The 22916-nt window shown below is 36.7% G+C and overlaps 1 protein-coding gene and 1 pseudogene across 1 annotated transcript; both read right to left on the bottom strand.

The window, feature by feature from the left end:
* Positions 1–1491: 1491 nt before the first annotated feature.
* On the bottom strand, positions 1492–12441 carry LOC107406965 (UDP-glycosyltransferase 74F2-like; annotated as a pseudogene).
* Positions 12442–20712: 8271 nt separating this feature from the next.
* Positions 20713–21941, bottom strand: LOC107406958 (flavonol 7-O-beta-glucosyltransferase UGT74F1-like). The gene has a single exon (XM_060812862.1). The coding sequence runs from the start codon at positions 21460–21462 to the stop codon at positions 20743–20745; it is 720 nt and encodes a 239-aa protein (XP_060668845.1). The 5' UTR covers positions 21463–21941; the 3' UTR covers positions 20713–20742.
* Positions 21942–22916: the final 975 nt, after the last annotated feature.

The following is a 22916-nucleotide window of genomic DNA, read 5'->3' as shown; positions in this document are numbered from 1 at the left end:
CAGCAATTACCTATATATGCTTACATATAGATATATATTAAGATAATTTTGTTTTAGGTCAACTGCCTAAAGGTAGAACAATCAAACATAGTATAAGAATCAAGATTATTTTGGACACACATCCTATTGGTGGCTTTGTTAGCTTGCCTTTGTCACGCAATCAAAAGCTTTTTTTTTTTTTTGGGTCAACTATCCAAAATTATTGTTAAAGTAGCCAATGAATGCGCTTCTTTTCTATCCCTCTAGTTTTCCATCTTTTTTTTAGTCAAGGTGTCTTCCACCAGTTGGGCTGAAAACTATTTAACGTCCGTACATATATGCCCTCTGGCCCACTAATCCACCATGCTTGGATAGCAAATTAATAAAAAAAAAAATAAAAAAAAATGAATAATATTAATAAAGCAAAAATAGCCAATAAACTCTTGTTAATTTTTATTTTTTTTTTGGGTCAACGTTAATTTGTTATATGAGTTGATTAATATATGGGTCAACGTATCCTGTTGTTTATATATTTATGATCAGTAAACCATTTAATATTCCAACTGCTTAAATCTCTGACGGTTGATTAATTTAGTGATTCATCATCACAAGGTTAGCAGCGACTTTTTAACATTATGGTTAATTGAAACACATACAAATAATGATCCGTAGACTAACGGATAAATTAATTACAATGATCTCATAGATAGTGAGATCCAAAGCTGCTTAGTAATTTAGATATAAACCATAAATATATGTACACTTATACATTGTTAAATTTTTTGGTAAAAATATATATTGTTAATTATATGATTAATTTTGTTCCACATATATAATATATATAATTTTGTTAAAAAAAAAAAAACCACTTTACTCCTATTATATTTTACATATTTTATGTTAGATAATATGATCCCATCTACAGGTCCCACATCCAATGCAAGTAAGGGCGCAACTGCACCGGATGCATTAATAGATTTTCTCCTTCGCTACGCACTGCATGTTTGTTAATGGCCTTTTGAGTTTTGATGGGGTCGGGATGATATGATATGATATGATTAATTAATTAATTAAAAAACCTAATAAAATGACCACATCGTTTCAACTGAAAAACCAAAAAAAAAAAAAAAAAAAAAACATCCACATCGCATTCAAGCTAACGTGATTGCTTGCGCATGTGTATCAAGTGGTTGTGGAAATTCGGAAATTAATTCAACCATACATATATAACAAATTTATTACAGAGACAGATACACAGTCCGTTATATGTGGACATATATAATTATAATTTCATGAAAATAAAATTATAAATGATTGGATTTAATTATATTATTTTACCAATCGTTGCAAATATATTTATCATGGTAATATTTAATTGATTTTTCTTCTATTTTAAAAATTCACACATTTTTCATATATACGTACATATAAATATTTTAATCAATAAAAATGTAACAAGATTATGTAATAAATAAATTTATGAATATTTAAATATATATATATATATATATATAGCATAACCGTTATTTTAAAATAACATAATAATAAATTTGCATTGATACTAATTGCGCAAACAAGCTAGTTGATTACTTTGTAGAGCTTGGAGGAGCAGAAGATTTCAATTTGGACATAAATCGGTCAATGTTGTTGTCGGAAGAGCCACCGTCACTAATTGCCCGAATAGCGGCATTTCTCCATTTATTAGCATTATATTTCATTTCTTTGGCCCTCTCCCCCTCCATCACCTGTTTAATGCACCCACTAATTTCTTGTCTCCCCACAATCCCATTCTCATCCACACGAACTCTAACCCCGACCTTCCAAACACCCTCCACAAGCTTGGCATTGGTAGTTTGGTCGGTCCATTGTGGCATGGCTACCATTGGAACTCCCAAGCTTAATGTCACGTCCCGTGCAAAAGGAGTAAAACCCTTGAGGTTTAACCGGAAGACTCTACACTCTCCATGAAGAATCAAGAGAAGCCCGAAATATTCTAGAAGATTCAAGAGAAACCTAGACTAATATAGATTGGAATCTCTCTAGAATACTCCATGTAAATATCTTGTACATAACCCTAGAATAATCTAGAACCCTAACTAGATAGGTGACATGTGTACATATCTAGAACCTTCCTACATGCCAAGCCCTCTATATAAAGGGGTTGGACTATCATTTGTAACATATCCAAGAATCCAAGAATTCTAGTAATACAAGTATTCTCCACATTCTCTCAAACTCTCCTACTTCCTACTCTCTTACTCTTAGCTTCCGCATTGTGTTAGCTTGTGAGCAAGGCTTACTTAGCAAGGGAGGTGCTAAGTGCCGCACGGGAGTGTTGGAAAAGTTAGGCCCGTGACAGTTGGTATCAGAGCCAATTGCTGCTCAAGCATATCGTTGGTGTAACGTGGAAGTAGGCAAGATGGCTAGCTCGGAGGTTACCATCAATGTGGAGGGAGCTACCGAAGTGCGAGGTCGTGAAGAGCAACGCAACCCCAATGCGGGGAAGTAGAGGCATAAGTCCAAGTCCAAGGATGTGATGACGGGCGTAGAGTTGCGCTTGGAGGAGCATGCATCCCGAGTACAAGAACGGTTTGAGGCGCTGGAGAGTCGCCTAGATGGGCTAGAGTCGGAGGACATTGCCATCAACCAAGCCGTGAGAGGGTTACTCAATGGGCTAGATGATGCCTTAAGGAGGGAGTTCCGCGCGACACGCGACCAATGCATGGGGGAGGTAGCAGACCTTCGCGCCATGTTGGAGAGAGAATTGGATGCTATCCGCACCCAAATGGAGGATATGCGGGGTGATTGGGCTCTTTGCAAGAGGGCGGTGGCGTCGGGGACAACCACCATCCGTGAGGGGCCACGTATCGATGTGCCAAAGCCCAAGTCCTACTCCGGGGCAAGGAATGCGAGGGAGCTCGAGAATTTCCTTTGGGGCTTGGAGCAATACTTTGAAGCAATGGGCATTGTTGACGATGCTTCAAAGATAAGGACTGCCACTTTCTACCTTAGTGACACGGCAATGTTATGGTGGAGAAGGAGGCATAGCGACATCGAGCGAGGTACGTGCACTTTCCATACTTTTGATGACTTTAAAAAGGATCTCAAAAGGCAATTCTATCCGGAGAATGCCGAAGATGAGGCAAGGAGTCGCCTTCGACGACTCAAGCAAGTAGGCCATATCCGGGAATACATCAAGGAGTTCACCAACTTGGTGTTGGAGATCCCAGACCTATCGGATAAAGACTCCCTTTTCTACTTCATGGATGGTCTACAACCTTGGGCCAAGATGGAGTTGAAGAGGCGTGGAGTACAAGATTTGGCTAATGCCATTGCATATGCTGAAGGCTTCATTGACTACTCTAACCAAAGAGACTCTCCAAAGCCAAAGGAATGGAATGACAACCATGGAAAAGGTGGGGGAGAACCTAGTAGGTCCAAAGAAGACGAAATGGAAGAAAGTGCACATAAGCCAAAAGGCTCGAAATGGAAGCCGCCTAGGGAAGGTAAGGACGCTTCCAAACCTAAAAACTCTTGTTTCTTATGCGATGGACCGCATTGGGTTAGGGATTGTCCGAAGAGGAAGGCTTTGAATGCCATGACTACCCAATACGAGGAGAAGCAAGAGGAAGGAGCTAGTATAGGTTCCTTACAATTGTTGAATGCTATCAAGGCTGCTCCTAAGGAGACAAAGAGGGGTGGCCTAATGTTTGTGGAGGCAAAACTCAATGGAGTGCCCACCAAGGCGTTGGTGGACACGGGTGCCTCACATAACTTCCTATCGGTGGAGGAGGCACAAAGGCTTGGGATTAAAGCAACCCAAGAAAGGGGCTTCGTAAAGGCGGTAAATTCCGACGCGAAGCCGCTCCAAGGAGTTGCTAGAGGTGTGAAAACCACCATCGGGGATTGGGAGGGCCAATTGAACCTAACGGTGGTGTCCATGGATGACTACAAGGTTGTCCTTGGTATGGACTTCTTCAACCAAGTAAAGGCTTTCCCACTCCCATTTGCAAACAAGTTATGCATCATGGATGGGGGAACGACGTGCATGGTGCCTACAGAACGAGCTAGCAAGCGGGAGACCAAGGTTTTGTCGGCACTGCAAGTCGAGAGGGAGGAGCAAATCAACTTGGTTGCTGCCCAAAAGCCTAGTGAGAATGCCCAAAGCCATGCCAAGACATCTCCTAAGGTACAAGATGTGCCAAAGGAGTTGGACCAAGGGAGTTTGTGTGCATTGGCCTCAAGTTGTGGAGACAACAAGAGGAAACATGTGGAGGCTAAGGGAGGGACCTTAGTCAAACCACTACCCCAACCACACAAGATGCATGAGGGAGTGATAGGACCCTATGAGAGGTCACTTCCCATTATAGGGAAAGGGGGCAAGGGAGCCCCAAAGGAAGGTAAGTCAAGAAGGGCACCCATGGAGATAGCGACTTCACCCGACAAGAATGTGGAAGCCACACCTGCGGATCGAGTCGGTCAACATAGAGGCATGCCCAACTACACCAAATACTTGGTGAAGGGGAAGGACCTGCCGGATGGTGAAGTAAATGGGGAGCACAAAGATACACAACGGCAACTCAAAGATCACATTCGGCGGGCAAGGAAGAAGGCGCGACGAGGGCATCGCGAGTTTAGGTGGGGAGAGTGTCACGTGCCGTGCAAAAGGAGTAAAACCCTTGAGGTTTAACCGGAAGACTCTACACTCTCCATGAAGAATCAAGAGAAGCCCAGAATATTCTAGAAGATTCAAGAGATACCTAGACTAATATAGATTGGAATCTCTCTAGAATACTCCATGTAAATATCTTGTACATAACCCTAGAATAATCTAGAACCCTAACTAGATAGGTGACATGTGTACATATCTAGAACCTTCCTACATGCCAAGCCCTCTATATAAAGGGGTTGGACTCTCATTTGTAACATATCCAAGAATCCAAGAATTCTAGTAATACAAGTATTCTCCACATTCTCTCAAACTCTCCTACTTCCTACTCTCTTACTCTTAGCTTCCGCATTGTGTTAGCTTGTGAGCAAGGCTTACTTAGCAAGGGAGGTGCTAAGTGCCGCACGGGAGTGTTGGAAAAGTTAGGCCCGTGACATTAATCCCTCCATCGCTAAATTCCAACCGCAATGCGTGAAGAAGCACCCCACGGCCTCATTGGCAAGGACTTCCAACTGGGGGCACCATTTCACCAATAGCCCTTATCATCATCTTCCCCAAACTTATCCCGCAGCTTTTTCTGTTCAAAAGGCCTTATCACCCATAAGAAATACATGTTGGAAGCTTTCAGTCCCATTGAAAGTTCCTCTATTTGCTTCACACTCAGATTGGCCATGCTACCAAACGACACATACACAACAGAGCCCACCGGCTTTTTGTTGAGCCACTCCATGCAAACACCCGATGCTTCCGATTCGAACAGATTAAACCCGTACTCTTTATCATCATCTTTGAATTTGATCCTCATATGCTCATTATTCAAGTAGGCAGGAGGAATGGTTGGCCCAATTGTCAGTATGGACGGACATACTTTTGACATACATCCAACCACCTGCTCACGTTAATTAATTAACTAATTAATTGTAGTGTATATTGATTAACTGATTACTCATTATATAATCGTACCAATTATTTTGAATAGTTACATTTATATTGGATAGGAGGGACACAATCGTTATAATGCTACTGTGAGAAAAATTATCCACTATTTAGTGGAAATACTCATTTATAATTTTCAAATGGCATAAATTTAAAAACGATAGATAACTACTATCTATTATGTAATACTTAAATTTGTCCATAATAACAGTTATATATCGATAATAATAATTGATGAATAAATAAATTTTAATATAGTTAATAAAAATAAATTTTTTATCTGTAAAAATTTATATAGTAATTTTAAAAAAAAAATAAAAAATTAATAAATATTGAATTGTAAATAAAAAAATACATTAAATATTTTCTTTTTTTTTTTTAAAAAAATAAATTTTTTTTTAGAAAAATTTAAAATTTATACTTATCTAAAACAATTAAAAAATATTTTTTAATGAATAAATATTTAATGACTCTTATTTAAGATCCTATTTTTTAACAAAATAACTTCTAATTATTAAATAAAACTTTAAAAAATTAAAAAAACACTCTGCGAAACAGACTCAAATGTAATGTAGCGAATTAATTACCTCTTCCTCAAGGTCTGAGACAACGGTGAAAAGCATGAAATCAGCTTTGTGTGCATTAGAAAATTGGTTCAACGCCATCTCAAAGTAAGCGGGATAAGAGCCCTCCACACTTATGAAGGAGGTGTGAAGTCCAGCCGCACCACCACTGCACTGACAGTGTGAAGACTGCTTAGCCACCATCTTTGACAATGGCCATTGCTGCATTTAACACCGAACTCCAACTTGCTCAACAATTGTGGGCTACTGTCAGAAGCTGTTGAAGATTGTGGCCATGCAACTGACCTTGTAAGCCTATAAATAGGTTCATCCCGTTGCATGCAAGGTAAGCCAAGAGAACAAGCTCAATATCATCCCAAGTGAGGAGTATTGAGAGTAAACTCCGAGAGAGAGAGTGTTTAAGTTTCAGAGAGAGCTTGAGAGAAGAGTGAGCAATTCCAGAGAGAATTTGACAGTGTAGAGAGAGGTTCCACGTGAGAATTCTCCACGAGAGAAGTTTTTATTTTTGTATTCTATTTCCAAGAGAGTAATAGAATTCTTTTTATTTTTCTTCTCATATTTCTTCTCTAAAGTGGTCGGAGAACCACAACAAGTGGTATTAGAGCTCCAGATCGAGAGCTTGGGTTCAAAATTTGAAGAAACACAGCCTTTGTTCTTCAAGTTGGTGTTTCGAAAAGTTGCTCAAATAATTAATTTTACAATACCAGGTGAAAGTACTCAACGAGAAGAGAACAAAAAGCTCGCCAAAGAGAAACGCAGAGGATCACGCGCCCGCACGCGTCGTCTGAAATTTTCTGCAGCAGTTCACGCACCTCACGCGCTGCACGCGCCGTCTGGAGGTTGAAGACGACCACGTCAGCAGACACATCAGTGAACTCAGCCACGCCATCTGCCGCGCGACCCGACACATGGTCATCCACCCAATCGACATGTCATCTGCCACGTGTTGACACGTCAACACAATTTGCCATGTCATCATAAGTTTTTGAAATTATGGAACAGCCCCTGAATTGTTGGAAATTACAGATTGACCCCTGTAGTTTCTGTATTTACATGTTGACCCAAAATTTTTATGAAATTACATTTTTGCCCTAAATTTTCTGGTAATTATATTTTGACCCCGGAAGAGTCAAGTCCACCATTTTCGGCCGTTCCGGATGCAACGGTTAACTCCGTTTTGCCAAATTTGGCTCCATTTTTGGTCAAGCCATAATGTTAATGGAAGAATCATCTTCGGGAGCTATGGTTAAGCTCACTGCCACAAATTATACATTTTAGAGACCTTAGATGGAAGATCTTCTCAATTGTAAGGATCTGTTTAATCCTATAGAAGCTAAAAGAGAAAACCCCGATCCCAGCAAAGAAGCAGAATGGAAGAAATTAAACAAGAAAACGATCGGTCAGATCAGGCAATGGATCGACCACAGTGTTTTCCATCATGTAGCGAAGAAAACGGATGCATATGCCCTTTGGACAAAATTGGAGGACATGTACCAGGCCAAGACTGCTCGGAACAAAGCCCTATTGCTTAAGTGATTAGTAAATCTAAAATTACAGAGTGGAACTTCTGTAGCCGAGCATACTAGTGAGTCCCTCCTACTTCTAAGCTCTCTTCCAGACAGTTGGGAGACATTGGTAGTCTCTCTCAGCAATTCGGCCCCGAATGGCAAACTTACTATGTCTATGGTTAAGGATGCCCTATTTAATGAAGAGGCCAGGAGAAAGGACATTGGCATGGATCAGTCACATGCCCTTGTCATAGAGAGAGGAAGACAGCAAAGAGGTGGTCGAGATAGGGGGAGAGGCAAGAGCAAGAGCAGAGGCAGATCTACAAACGGCAGAAAATCATCATATAAGTGCTATCATTGTGGCCTGGAGGGTCACATGAAGAAGAACTGCAGAAAGTTGTTGAGAGAGCAGAGACTCCAAAGTAATCAGCCGAAGAAGGATGGAGAGATACTAGTCACTGTTACAGGAGAAGTGGCGCTCTGCTCCACTGAAGAAGAGACATGCCTTCATATATCAACCCAAGATGTTGAGTGGGTAGTCGATACTGCAGCATCCTACCATGTCACTCCACACCGAGATTTCTTCAAAACGTACAAAGCAGGAGACTTTGGTACGGTAAAGATGGGAAATTCCAGTTTTGCAAAGATTATGGGAACTGATGGTATTCAGGTAAAAACGAATGTTGGTTGTACAATCACTTTGAAGGATGTCTGTCATGTTCCAGATCTTCGGCTTAATCTACTTTCGGGAGCAGCCTTAGACAAGCAAGGCTATGACAACTAATTCAGCAAAGGCACATGGAAAATGACGAAAGGTGCCATAATTGTCGCCCGAGGACATATTTGTGGAACGTAAAACTCATGTGAAGATATGTGCAGATAGCCTCAATATTGCAGAAGGAGAGGCGTCTCAAAATCTGTGGCACCAGAGACTCGATCACATGAGTGAAAAAGGATTATCCACTTTGGCAAGGAAGAAGCTTATCACTGTTTGCAAGGATGCTGCACTAGATCCTTGTAATCACTGCTTGTTTGGTAAGCAACATAGAGTCTCTTTCAGTTCCTCTGCATTGAGAAGATCAGAGTTGCTTAGTCTAGTGCACTCTGATATTTGTGGTCCCATGGAGGAATCATTAGGTGGCAACAAGTATTTCCTGACCTTCATTGATGATGCTTCTCGGAAGGTGTGGGTATATTTCTTGAAGACAAAGGACTAAGTATTGGATTACTTCAAACTGTTTCATACCATGGTAGAGCGTGAAACAGGAAAGAAGCTGAAATGTCTTCGCTCAAATAATGGAGGTGAGTATACTTCCAAGGAGTTCGATGCCTACTGCAGAAGACACGGCATTCGACATGAGAAGACGGTCCCTCGCACCCCACAACATAATGGAATAGCTGAAAGAATGAACCGAACCATTATGGAAAAGGTCAGAAGTATGATCAGTATGGCTAAGCTGCCAAAGCCATTCTAGGGAGAAACTGTTCATGCCGCCTGCTATATAATCAACAGATCACCGTCAATACCGTTGAATTTTGAAACTCCGGAGAAAGTGTGGTCGGGTAATATTCCCTCCTACTCTCATTTAAGAGTGTTTAGTTGTTTAGCTTATGTACATGTACCCAAGGAGCTCAGACAGAAGCTCGATACAAGATCTACTCCATGCATCTTTATAGGATATGGAGATGAAGAATTCGGATATAGGTTATGGGATCCGAAAACAAAGAAGGTTATTAGAAGCAGGGATGTAGTATTCCATGAAAACCAGACAATGGAAGACATTGAAAAGCCCAGAATGTCTCCTAATTGTAGTTCTAGTGCCGAGAATTTTGGTCGTAATCCAGCACCAGCAAAAATAGCCACAGAGGATAATGAGGTGCATGAAGATATACCAGAAGTAGACCAAGAGGAAGAAGGGGATATTGAGCAGGGGGAGACTCAATCCTTTCAAGCAGCTGCAGGGCCATCACAGCGGTCAGATGATGGTACACCTCCTGAAACCAGTGGTTTACAAGTTCGGAGATCTAAGCGAGGCCGAATTCCATCAAAGAGATTTTCAGAATTTGAGTATATTCTGCTTACTGAAGAGGGGGAGCCAGAGAGTTTCCAGAAAGATATTTCTCATCAAGAGAAGAAAAAGTAGCTGTAAGCAATGCAAGATGAGATGAAATCCTTGTAGAAAAATCATACTTATGAGTTGGTTGAGCTTCCAACAGGAAAGAAGGCACTAAAGAATAAATGGGTGTTCAAGCTCAAGAAAGATGGCAGCGGAAGGGTGGTGAAACACAAAGCCCGATTGGTGGTCAAAGGATTTCTTCAGAAGAAAGGAATTGACTTTGATGAGATTTTTTCACCAGTGGTAAAAATGACTTCAATTCGAGTCATTTTGGTCAATTCGAGTCATTTTGGTTTAGTAGCAAGTCTAAACTTAGAGCTTGAATAGATGGATGTGAAGATAGCATTTCTTCACGGTGATTTACATGAGGAAATCTACATGGAGCAGCTAGAAGGATTTAAGGTTTCAGGGAAAGAAAACCTCGTATGCAAGCTGAAGAAGAGCTTGTATGGCCTTAAGCAAGCACCAAGACAATGGTACAAGAAGTTTGACTCGTTTATGGTGGATCAAGGCTATAAAAAGACTGCAGCAGACCAGTGTGTTTATATTCAAAAATTTTCAGGTGGAAACTTCATTGCGCTTTTGCTATATGTGGACGACATGTTGATCGTTGGACAAGATGCAATGAAGATTAGTCAGCTGAAGAAAGAATTGTCTAAGTCCTTTGATATGAAAGACTTAGGACCAGCTCAACAAATTTTGGGAATGCAAATAATCCGAGACAGGAAAAATAGAAGGTTATGGCTATCTCAAGAGAAGTATGTTGAACCGGTGATAAAGAGACTCAACATGGATAAAGCCAAACCAGTCAGCATTCCACTTGCAAATCATTTCAAGTTGAGCAAGAGATTGTGCCCCTCATCCAAAGAAGAGATAGAGGAGATGGCTTCAGTACCATATTCTTCAGTGGTAGGAAGTATAATGTATGCAATGGTGTGTACCAGACCAGCCATTGCTCACGCAGTAGGTGTTGTGAGCGGATTTCTTTCAAATCCTGGAAAGAAACACTGGGAAGCAGTCAAATGGATTCTCAGGTATCTTAAAGGTACATTGAAGCTGTGTTTGTGCTACGGGGGAGGTGATCCAATCTTAGAAGGCTATACAGATGCAGATTGGTCGAAGACCCTGATAACAGAAAGTCTACATCAGGTTATCTCTACACTTTTGCGGGGGGAGCTGTGTCATGGCAGTCAAGATTGCAGAAGTGTGTTGCTTTATCCACTACTGAAGCAGAGTAAGCGGGTAAGGAAATGTTGTGGTTAAAGCGTTTTCTCACAGAATTGGGCATCAAGAAAGAAGACTACAAGATACATTGTGATAACCAAAGTGCCATGGATTTGAGCAAAAACTCAATGTATCATTCCCGTACAAAGCACATTGACATCCGCTATCATTGGATACGCGAAGTAATAGATCAACAGTTGCTGAAACTGATGAAGATCCACACAAAAGAGAATCCAGCAGACATGTTAACAAAAGTTATTGCTCAACAGAAGCTAAAGCTGTGCAGAGACATAGCTGGAATGGATGGCAGATGACCATCAGTTTAAATGCGGATGGAGGGGGAGAATTGTGAAGTCCAGCCGCACCACCACTGCACTGACAGTGTGAAGACTGCTCAACCACCATCTTTGACAATGGCCATTGCTGCATTTAACACCGAACTCCAACTTGCTCAACAATTGTGGGCTACTGTCAGAAGCTGTTGAAGATTGTGGCCATGCAACCGACCTTGTAAGCCTATAAATAGGTTCATCCCGTTGCATGCAAGGTAAGCCAAGCGAGCAAGCTCAATATCATCCCAAGTGAGGAGTATTGAGAGTAAATTCTGAGAGAGAGAGTGTTTAAGTTCCAGAGAGAGCTTGAGAGAAGAGTGAGCAATTCCAGAGAGAATTTGACAGTGTAGAGAGAGGTTCCACGAGAGAATCCTCCACAAGAGAAGTTTTTATTTTTGTATTCTATTTCCAAGAGAGTAATAAAATTCTTTTTATTTTTCTTCTCATATTTCTTCTCTAAAGTGGTCGAAGAACAACAACAGGAGGGCATGTCACGAATGTCAAGAAAGTGCAGGCCTGGAATAGAGAGTGGGAAGGAATCATTAGGAATTGGAAGGCTGAGCAGGCCATGGTGAACACAGTAATAGATGTAATTGACGGTGCAAGCTTGGGTGAAGAAGGCAGTTGAAGGTATCTCAAACTCTTTGGCCACATCCAAAGCCCAAGGCAAGAAGGAGTCGTACACTATGCAATCGATGGGGTCATCATCTGCTGAATCCTTGTACTTTAAGATCAGCTCAGCCAGGGTTTTAGAGTCGGCAGCTTCTAGTTTTGTTAAGTAGTCAGCGACGCCCTCAGCATGAGCAAAGCCGCCATTGTCGAAGCCATCCGAGATGGTGTCTAGTTGAACGGAGGTGGTTGATAAGTTTGGTTTGAAGGTGTTGGAGATGAAGACGGTGGTGGCAAGGGTGATTTTGGGGCCCTTTGAGGATAAGTGCTTGCAGAATTGGAGCAGAAGGTTTATGTGGCCTTGACTTGGATATGGAATGGCTAATACATGCCCTCTGTACTCTGTTTTGTTTTCCATCCCTACCCTTATACTTAGCTAGCTACCTGCCTGCACCCATTCATCGACTTCTCTCCTTTCTTTCTTTCTTTCTGGCAGTTACACCTATATATATATATATATATATACATATATACTCGTGGCTGCCCTGAGGTTTGTGGGGGCCCTTATTTAACTTTTTTGTTAACAAATATTTAAAATAAATAATAAATACATTGAATAATATGAATAACTATTATTCAAAAAATTGTTCATAATTATGTAATATTACTAAAACATTTCCAAAAATTCACTTAAAATTAACTTTTTTAGCATTTTTAACTGCAAAATTTGTAATTAAACTTATATAATTAAGTTGTTCTGGCATTTTTTTTAACGGATACCATTGTCAATGTTAATTCATTTAAATAATAAGAAATTAGAAGGAAAAGATATCCGTGTTTTGTATATATTTAAGAAATAAATGTTAACCATATCACAATTGTAGCTTTATTGAAAGCAGAAATTATGTTTGCAAGTTTTCTTGGAAAATTAAAATATATTTTAAAAATATTAATTGCTGGTAGATAAGAAAAGTCTAAAATAACCTATTATTATTTTTATTGGATAATTTCCTATTTCAATTTTTTAAACTATTGTAAATATTTCTTAGAAAAACATAAAACATTTGAAATATACAAAAGGACCTTATTTAAAGGCCTTGTGCCATTACTCACCAGGCAAGCCTGCCTTTATATACATCGGAGACTCCATCCACATTGAACACTAATTTGGGATCAAATACACATATGTTACACCATATAAATTTGCACATAAATAATGCTTGTGGGAGAGACTAAACCAATGCTTGTTATATATATATTTATATATGATTAATATGTATCTATATATATATACATATGTTAAAACATGATGAACAAGCATATATAATTATCATCTCCATTTTTAAAAATTTCCATATTTATTTAGATAGTTCAAATTTATGATTTTTCAAATATAAATATAAGTGAATTATCAATTAAATCCAACTTATTTAATGATGATGACCATAAATTTGGATTAGAAGAAGCAATTAATCTGTCTCATACGGCTATTGCCATATGTCCCTTTATTATATACAGGACCGGCTCAACCAATTTGGGGGCCTCAGGCAACAATAAAATATCGAGTAATTAAAAAAAATGAGTAGGTATTGAAAATTTATCTTGTTTGCTTTTTTTTAAATCACAAGAAAAATTGTTAGCTAAAATGTTAGAATGACAATTATTGTCACATCCCTAATTCATATAAATATTGTAATATAATCAAAAATGGGAAAATGTTTACAAGAAAGAATCATTCTGATGAAATGAAATTCGTGTACATTTATAATATTGAGGATATGAGAGAAATTAAATTAAAAAGAAATTAAAAGTTGACACTTTTTTTGAAAAGTTAATTAGAGATAATTATATATTTAAATGTTTGATTGATTCTAAATTAGAAGTTAAAGAAATATTGATATGTCTCTATATTTCCAAAAAGATAAAAACAAAACTACTGTATTTAACCTAACAAATAAATTTTTATTTTTATTTTTAGTAAAAAATACATATCATTAATAAGGAAAAATTTTGTAGGGGCCTCTTTTCATTGTGGGGCCTTAGGCCGAACCTCATTTGTCTTACCCTTAAGCCGGCATTGATTATATATTCTCAAAATTGGTTATCAACTATTAGAAATCATCAAAATATGGTAGCGTGTATCATCTCTTCTTAATTAATTAATTACAACATATATAATTAGGGGTGTGCATAAAACCTGAAGGATCGAGAAAATCTACCGACTGACTCACATCGATCGAAATTTTTCAATGACCGATGACTAATCTTTTTGTTAACCACCACTAACAAAGAGAAAGTGGTAGACTCTGGTTCCTCGAATCCCATAACCGTCGGTCACTGTAACCGACCAATTCTTCTACAATATTTTCACATTTTTATATATATTATATAAGCAAAATAAATTGAATTTTTTTCTTGAAATTTGGCACTTCTTCAAGCTTAGAGTGAGACAAACATGAACGGCAAAGTAAGAGTGAGAGAGAGAATAGCATGACAAAAGAGAAATGAGCAAGAATATTGCCAAGCTCCTACAAAGAGGTGAGCAAAGAGAGAGAAAGAAAGGGAATTTTGCATACTCATAGATAGTAGAGGAGCTTCCAGTATTCATTGGTTTTTTATTACAAGACCGCAATGGTGACTTAGGTATCATCTATTTTGGCTTCTTGCTCATTTTATCAAAGATAGAAAGAGTTTCATAGATGCTCAAAGTTGATTGCAACTAAGTTACCATGAGTTTGTTTGAGTAACTTAACTAGAGTTAATCATTTTTAATGTATGTTTGATATTTTGCGACATGATTTAGATCTATAAATATCTAAACATGGCCTTTGACTTGACCGTGTAAAAACCCATGTGTAATAGAAAGAAATCAATGTTTAAATAAAATCTATAGTGAATAGATAACCTTCCTCTGCAGCTCCTTCTCTTGCCTCCATTATCGATAAACCAATGACAATAATAGGAAAAAATATGTCTGGAAATATGAGCTTTCTTTGCTCTTTCTCTTGCCACTTTACGGAGTTTTGATTCTATCCGAAACCAACCTGTTGACACTCGATCAACTTCAATTGGTTTTCCATAGCCTGAAAAACATCGTTAGCGAATTAACCAACCGATTGAATAAATTTGTTCACCGATCCAAATCCAACCGGAACCGACCGATGAACAACCCGAATATATATATATATATATATATAGTATGATTCATGTGAGAATATCTTCAATTTTTTTTTTTAAAGTAGACTTTAATATTTAAAACCTTTGGATTGCATATCAAACCTAAAAGTTGAAAATATTTCGGCTTGAATACTATTGTATATATAGGAAAATCCTTCCAATAGAATGTCACTTTCCAATCTTTAGATTACTTAAAATGTTGAGATTTAAAATTATTTATGGGATTTAAATGAGTCCCAATAACATTCATTTTGCCTTATTAGGATTTTAGTTTATCTTCTAACTCGCTTAAACTATCAAAAAACCCTTAAATTTTAGTTGTTGAAGCAATTCAAAAGTTAACAATAAAAGGTCTTAATAGTTTTTCCATGGACATCCTAATGAAAGGATGGAAATTAAGTTCCCTATGCCACATATCTATTAAAATTCATATATATTATCAAGATCTTATAATAATTAAATTCTATAATAATTAAACGTAATTATTGCATCTTAGTGTTTGTTTTTGTTTTGATTGTGCATTGGATCTTCAAGTTTAAAACGTCTCATATTAAACCTTCAATTTATATTTTGTTCTACATTAATCCAATTCTAAAATTGATTATTATAAAGTTAAAAAAAATGTATAAATTAAATATTTATTTTTTTAATTTTCAAACAAGATAAGAAAAAAATTAATTGATTGATTCATAAGAAAATTAACGAATCATTTTTTTAATTTTTAAACTTCATATTAATCCATTTGAAATTAAACAAATATGAAGTAAATTGTAATTTATATATTTAATGTGAAATATTTTAAATTGAAAAGCTCAATGTAGAATATGACCAAATTAGAGAATATTAAATTGCATTAATTAACACGTAATTAAATATGCTATATATATACATATAGGAGCAACGTCGTTCCGACGTGCTTAAATGTAGTTAATGATCAATGTAGTTTAATTATATTGACTTTTTCGATCAACCTGATTATATTGACCAAAGCCACGTACTCCAATTTACGATTTTTTTTTTTTTTTTTTTTTTTCTATATAGATCATGTACGTAACATTCGAAATTGGTCCCGATCGACTTTCGCACACAGTTCTGTCTGTTCATGACTAATCAGGTTGAGCAACACGTGTATCATCTCTCCTCTAGCCACACTATGCAGGGTGCTACGTAATTTATTGATTTCAAAGTATTTCAATAAAGAAATATTAAAACGATGAAGCACCTCAGGATTTTGTCCTATATAGCTTGCTTTGGCTTAATTTTCTCCAGCTGTTTTTTATTTTGATAGCGAGTTGTATATAAAATCAGAGTCTTTTATTAAAATGCAATGGGAATCTTAAAAACCAAAAAGATTAAAGAAGAAAAGAGAAACCGAGAAGTAAGTAGAAATCAAATTAAATAAACTTGCAAACAAAAGAAAAAAGATAAATCGATTAGCTATTGTGTATAATTGTAATTAAGTAGGTAAGAAAAGCAAGTTGACTTGATTTAGTGACAAAAGCCATTTATATTGTTGTCGGACTCGGAAGTAGACAACCGATTGACAATTAGGAAAGGATAGCCCACGTTCGTGATCCAGTTGTTTGCATTTATTAATTTTGATTATTCGTCTCCGTCTGCTCGATCCCCTCCCTAACTTCTCAAATGATGTGATCATGGATCGCTTTGCTGCAATCCCGGCCGGCCTTCCTGATCATCTTAACTGTTATATACTATGAAGTACTCACTCTTACCTCGATTGACCTTAATTAATTCCACACCTACAAATGAACATTCCCGATGGAATAATTAATCAATATCAGGAAATCTCTATCAAATAAAATAAAACAAAGCTCCATTTCATCCCTAAAATCAGACAAGGAGTCTTGCATCTTTCTATATCCCTCAAAAATTCCTAATTTTATTTGGAATTTCTTTTATCAGATTTAAGCATACTCAAAAATAATTAATTAAGCTTTTGGCATTAATAGTCGATTTTGGTATTGCCATCATTGGAACGGAACTTCCGAACTCAATTTGTATATATAATGTTTATAAATGTTCGAGTTTTGAGTCCAAGTGGGGGCAGAGCAGGGCAACTTCCTCCCCGTTGGCATGCTTGGCCCGGAAATAGGGTTATTGCTATATTATAATAATAATAATAATAATAATAATAATAATAATATATCCACCCAGCAGCCTTAATTCTTTCTCATTCAGCCAATTATGCATATATACAAACTACAGTCTACAGATAATGAGTCTGATAATGATAATATTATTATTAATTGGGATTCAGCCTATATAGCTAGTCTCGGCTTGGTCGTCTTTAATTAATTCCTTATCCGAATTGTAGCTTCTTTGATGGAATTGTTGACCTAATTAGCTGTTAACAAACGTCAACCTTAAATTAATTTTGGCATTCATATGGAATCCACCGTCTGTCAGTACGTAATTAATTAATATAGTCGAGGGTTGCATCATCATCAGCTAAATCAGCCTTCCTCGTAATCGCGCATAATGTAAAAGCTAAAAGTAATAAAATAGGAAATAACAGAATTTTAGAGAGTTTGAAAGAATATAAAAAATGTTTGTATTGCTAGAATATTTGGTTATATGGGTTGATCATAAATCAAAGATCAACTTACAGAGTTTCGCATGTAGTTAGAGAATATAAATTTTTAGATAATATATATTTGATATAATTCTAGATGAAATTTTAGAACATCCTACTAAATATTTATAAAAATTATTTTAGATAGGTTACTAACCATATTGATCTAAGTTAGTCTTGAATCTTCTATAGTTTTTTAAACTTTTTTAGAATTTTCTAAAATCTTCCTAACCCTTCTAAATTTTTCTTGAATTCTCATAATTTTTCATAAACTTTCATAAATCCTTATGGAAAGTATAGAATCTTCAGATAAGCTTCAAGAATTCCACTAACGTGACAATAAGCTCCGGGTCAATGAAGGCAAAACCGGTGTCACTTTGACTTTGAGACCACCCTTAGCTTGCACTTTGAAACCAGCTCTGGGCGCTTGGAAAACTGCACGTACTATCGGCTTCATATGCCCTTGCACTGGCATCGGGATTGCCAACAATTATACTTGCTCGCTTATTTCTTCTTTCTCTTCCATTCCATCAATTTTATTTTATTTTTCTTTTCTTTCTATTTTTGATTAATTCCAACTACCACTCTCTGTTTCCAACGGATTACATTATATTACATCATATGGTATTTATATTTGTCGATTGTAGTACTTTTATATGCGCATATATATATATATATATACAGTCCGTTTATGGTGCGGATGGTCTTCGTGCGGACCATAGTATTGGTGATGATTTTTCATAGTATTGGTGACGATTTTCTAAGAAACCGTCGTTAATACTATAAAAAACCGTCACTAATACTACGGTCCTCACCATAGAATTTCCGTATATATATATATATATATAAATAAAGAGAGAGAGAGAGAACATAGACCAAAAGTAAACCATATGTAAGCTTAGTTTTCATTTACATCAGCACTTGCCACTATATGCTTACACATACAACACCAATGAAATATGTGAAAGAGCTTTATTCAATTGATATTGGACTAATACGTAATAAATACAACAAGAGGAGATAGATAAATAAGGTAAACATACCAAAACTAAAGACCATCCAACTGTTACACAAGATATACAAACCGTATGAATAAAGATATGTATTACAAAGAAACATATCTACTGTTACTATAAACTGTTAACACATATAGATAATTTTGTTTTTGGTCAACTGCCTAAGCCAGAACAATTAAATAGAGTATAAGAATTAAGGTTATTTTGGACAAGCAGCTGGTGGTGGCTTTGTTAGCTTGCCTTTGTCACGCAATCAAGAGGTATTTTTTTTTTTTAATTATTTGTTTTTTTGTTTGTTTGTTTGGTCCACTGTCCAAAATTATATTGTTGAACTAGTTAATGAATGCGGTTCTTTTCTATCCCTTGCGTTTTCCATCAGTTAGGCTGAAAAGTATTTAATTTCCTTTCTATATTTATTTACTCTTTGGCCTAACAATCACCATGCATGGCTAGCAAATTGTTAAAAATAATAATAACAAAATAAAAATAGCCAATATATACTTGTTAATTAATTTGTTTGTTATATGAGTTATACATATTGTATTCTGTTGTATCCATATTTATAGTTACTAACCATTTTTATATTCCAACTGCTTAAATCTTTAACAAATAAGTTTGCTTGATTTGCTGATCATCATCACAAGGTTAGCAACCACAATTTTTTTTTCTTTAATTCTACGGTTAATTAGTTGACATGCGTACAAATAATGATCCATAAATCTCAAAAAATACATAATTCAAGAAAATGCTGAGGGATCGTCTACTATCTACATGCTGAACATAAATTAAATACAATGATCTCACAAACAATGAGATTCAAAGCTAGCTACTTGGTAGTTTATATATAAGCCATTGATAATGTAGCGTTAAATATGATCAATTCTGTTCCATATTTTTCTAAGTAGCTAGCTAGTTATAAACCTGAAAGTCAGTCTCAGTTCAATTACCCCATGCCATGATGAAGTGAACCAGCAAAATTGAACTCATATAAACTCAGCTAGTGGTTGATTGCGACCACATTAAAAGGTGTTGTATCTGTGTTTAATTTATCGTAGGACTGGTGGGCTCCTAGGGCACGCCACGTTCGACAGTACGGAGTGTTCTTAACAAAAAAGAAAATAAAAAATAAAAAGAAAAATAATGATCGATGGCATATGTCTTTGCCGTAGGGGCGTATGGCTGATATGGGAGGCACTGCCCTACTGAATAACTCCTCCTCCCATGGATCAAACCTAACACTACGGGATTGATTGGATTTGGAAATGTCGTACATGGATACGCTCCATCACTACTCACTGCGTCGTAGTCAAGCTAACGTCATTGCTTACGTACGTGAACAAATCTTGTGGTTGTGGAAATTATGAAATTAATTCAACCATACGTATATATATATATATATATATAACAAGTTTATTACACCGACACATGGTCCATTATATATGGTGAAAATGAAATTATAAATGATTAGTTTTTAATTATATTATTTAAAAATTAACATAATAATAAATTTAAAAAATTGATACTAATTACTAATTATTTAAGGATGTATTCAATTTATAATTTAAAAAATTTTAAAAATCTATAAATATTTAGAGATATTGTATTTAGATTTTAAAGGATTACATACAAATTTAATGATATTCAATATAAAATCCATTAAAATTTAGATGTATTCAATTAAGATTTTATACAATTTTTTTTAAAATTCAGTAATATTTAAAAAGTCAATGGTTTTAAAAAATTTTAAAAAATAATAAATTTTAATAGATTTGAAAGGATTTTAATAATAAAATTATGAAGAAAACTGTCAATATAAAATTCAGCTTTAAATTCGTTGGATTCTTATAAAATCTTAATGGAGTCTGTAGAATTCCATAACAGTCCATCAAATCTTTTAAAGTCTATAACTCATTTTAAATCCATCAAATTTTAAATTGAATACATTCTCCTTAAACAAGCTAGTTGATTACTTAGTAGAGCTTGGAGGAGGAGACGATTTCAATTTGGATATAAATCGGTCATGTTGTTGTCGGAAGAGCTGCCGTCTCTAATTGCCCGAATAGCAATGTTTCTCCATTTATTGGCGTTGTATTTGATTTCTTTGGCTCTCTCCCCCTTCATCACCTGTCTGATGCACCCACTAATTTCATGTCTCCCCACAATCCCATTCTCATCCACACGAACTCTAACCCCGACCTTCCAAACACCCTCCACAATCTTGGCATTGGTAGTTTGGTTGGTCCATTGTGGCATGGCTACCATTGGAACTCCCAAGCTTAATCCCTCCATTGCTGAATTCCAACCGCAATGAGTGAAGAAGCACCCCACAGCCTCATTGGCAAGGACTTCCAACTGGGGGCACCATTTCACCAATAGCCCTTTATCATCATCTTCCCCAAACTTATCCCGCAGCTTTTCCTGTTCAAAAGGCCTTATCACCCATAAGAAATACATGTTGGAAGCTTTCAGTCCCATTGAAAGTTCCTCTATTTGCTTCACACTCAGATTGGCCATGCTACCAAACGACACATACACAACAGAGCCCACCGGCTTTTTGTTGAGCCACTCCTTGCAAACACCCGATGCTTCGGATTCGAATAGATTAAACCCGTAGTCTTTGTCATCATCTTTGAATTTGACCCTCATATGCTTATTATTCAAGTATGCCGATGGAATGGTCGGCCCAATTGTCAGCGTGGAGGGAAATACTTTTGACATGCATTCCACCACCTGTTAATTAATTCATTGTCAATTATATTATACATATATGGGAAAGTCTAGAGTAAGGACCGACCGCATGCATTCTTTACGAACCAAAACCGTGAGAGAACAAAGACCATTGGATTTTCATACCTGGCGTCAACGGTCCAGATGGAATTGCAACTCTCACGTGAGAATTTTGGCAAAATCTCCCCTTCCCGCTCACAGCAGCTCGCATTCCCGCTCGCATAAGCTGGAACCACCTTTGCCAAAATTCCTCTTCTTCTTTGCTTCCACCCCCTTCCCGCTCGCATCTCCCCGTTCGGAACCAGCCCAACCAGCCACTGACCTGACTATTTCAAAAATCTCAAACCCAACCCAACCAGCCACCCTTCGGAACCAGAAAGAGTCGCTGCCGTTAGTGCCTTGCCATTGGAGTGTGGGTTCTTTGCCATTCCTTCCTTCCTCTCCTTCATTTTGGTTTTTCTATACCTCTGTTTGTGTTTTTATGTTTTATATTTTTTTTTTCATTCTGGTTCAGTTATGTTCTTTTAAATAATAATAATAATAATGTTTCTCTTTTTGTTTCATTGTTGTTAAAGTGTTTTTATTTTTTATTTTTTTGGGTAATCACTTAATGTATATAGTTATTCTTATTTACTTAGGCTTCTAGAAATCATAATGTAATAAACTCTTTTGAATTATTTTGTTTATTCCATGGATCTTATTGTTTACTGGGAGCAAATAGTCAAGAAATTGCTTTCTTTTTTAAGATTGTGGCTCCAATATCTAGAGTTGAGAAGCTTGTTAGATTTCTGTCGATGATGGAATCGACCAAATCCTAAAATGACAGATCTGGCAAAGCTAAAGCCTTCATTTCGGCAGGATGGGTCAATAACAGCAGGTATTAAAGATAGAAATGGAATGGTAGAATTTTTTTTCTTTTTTTCTTTTTATTTTTATTGGCCATATCTATCTATAGAGTTGATTATAGGTAGTTGTATTGACAATGAAGTTCATATTTTTCTGGGAATTCCATTCAGTTGAATGATGGTGCTGCAGCAGTGCTCCTCATAAAAAGATGAGTACTAAAATGCAGAAGGTACTTCCTATTCTTGGTGTTTTCAGGTATATTGGTGAAGCTACATTTATAACAAGGAGGTAAATACCAAAATGATAACTAGTTGGAACACAGTCGTACGCAGCGTGGTGAATGGGAAGGGGAGAAATGTGCAAAAACCCACACATGAGGGAAGCTTCAATCTCCACCGTCCGTGATAGATATAACAATCGAAAGGCAGGGAATTTCAGTATGTTTTTGGACCGCACAAGAGCCATACGGACGGTCCTCATATTAGACACTCCCTATATGTATATATTTATGTGCGATGTTATTTATTTAGCATTACTGCTATGTAGCATTAATCATAAGTTTTTTCTTTTTTAATTTTATTTTTATGTAAATGTTTGAA

The sequence above is a fragment of the Ziziphus jujuba genome, chromosome 1, assembly GCF_031755915.1.
Source record: "Ziziphus jujuba cultivar Dongzao chromosome 1, ASM3175591v1".
Taxonomy (NCBI): Eukaryota; Viridiplantae; Streptophyta; class Magnoliopsida; order Rosales; family Rhamnaceae; genus Ziziphus; species Ziziphus jujuba.
This window is presented reverse-complemented; position numbering and strand designations above follow the sequence as displayed.

Coding starts and splice junctions, on each gene's coding strand:
- LOC107406958 (XM_060812862.1), bottom strand. CDS start 21,462: ATGTCAAAAGTATTTCCCTCCACGCTGACAATTGGGCCGACCATTCCA.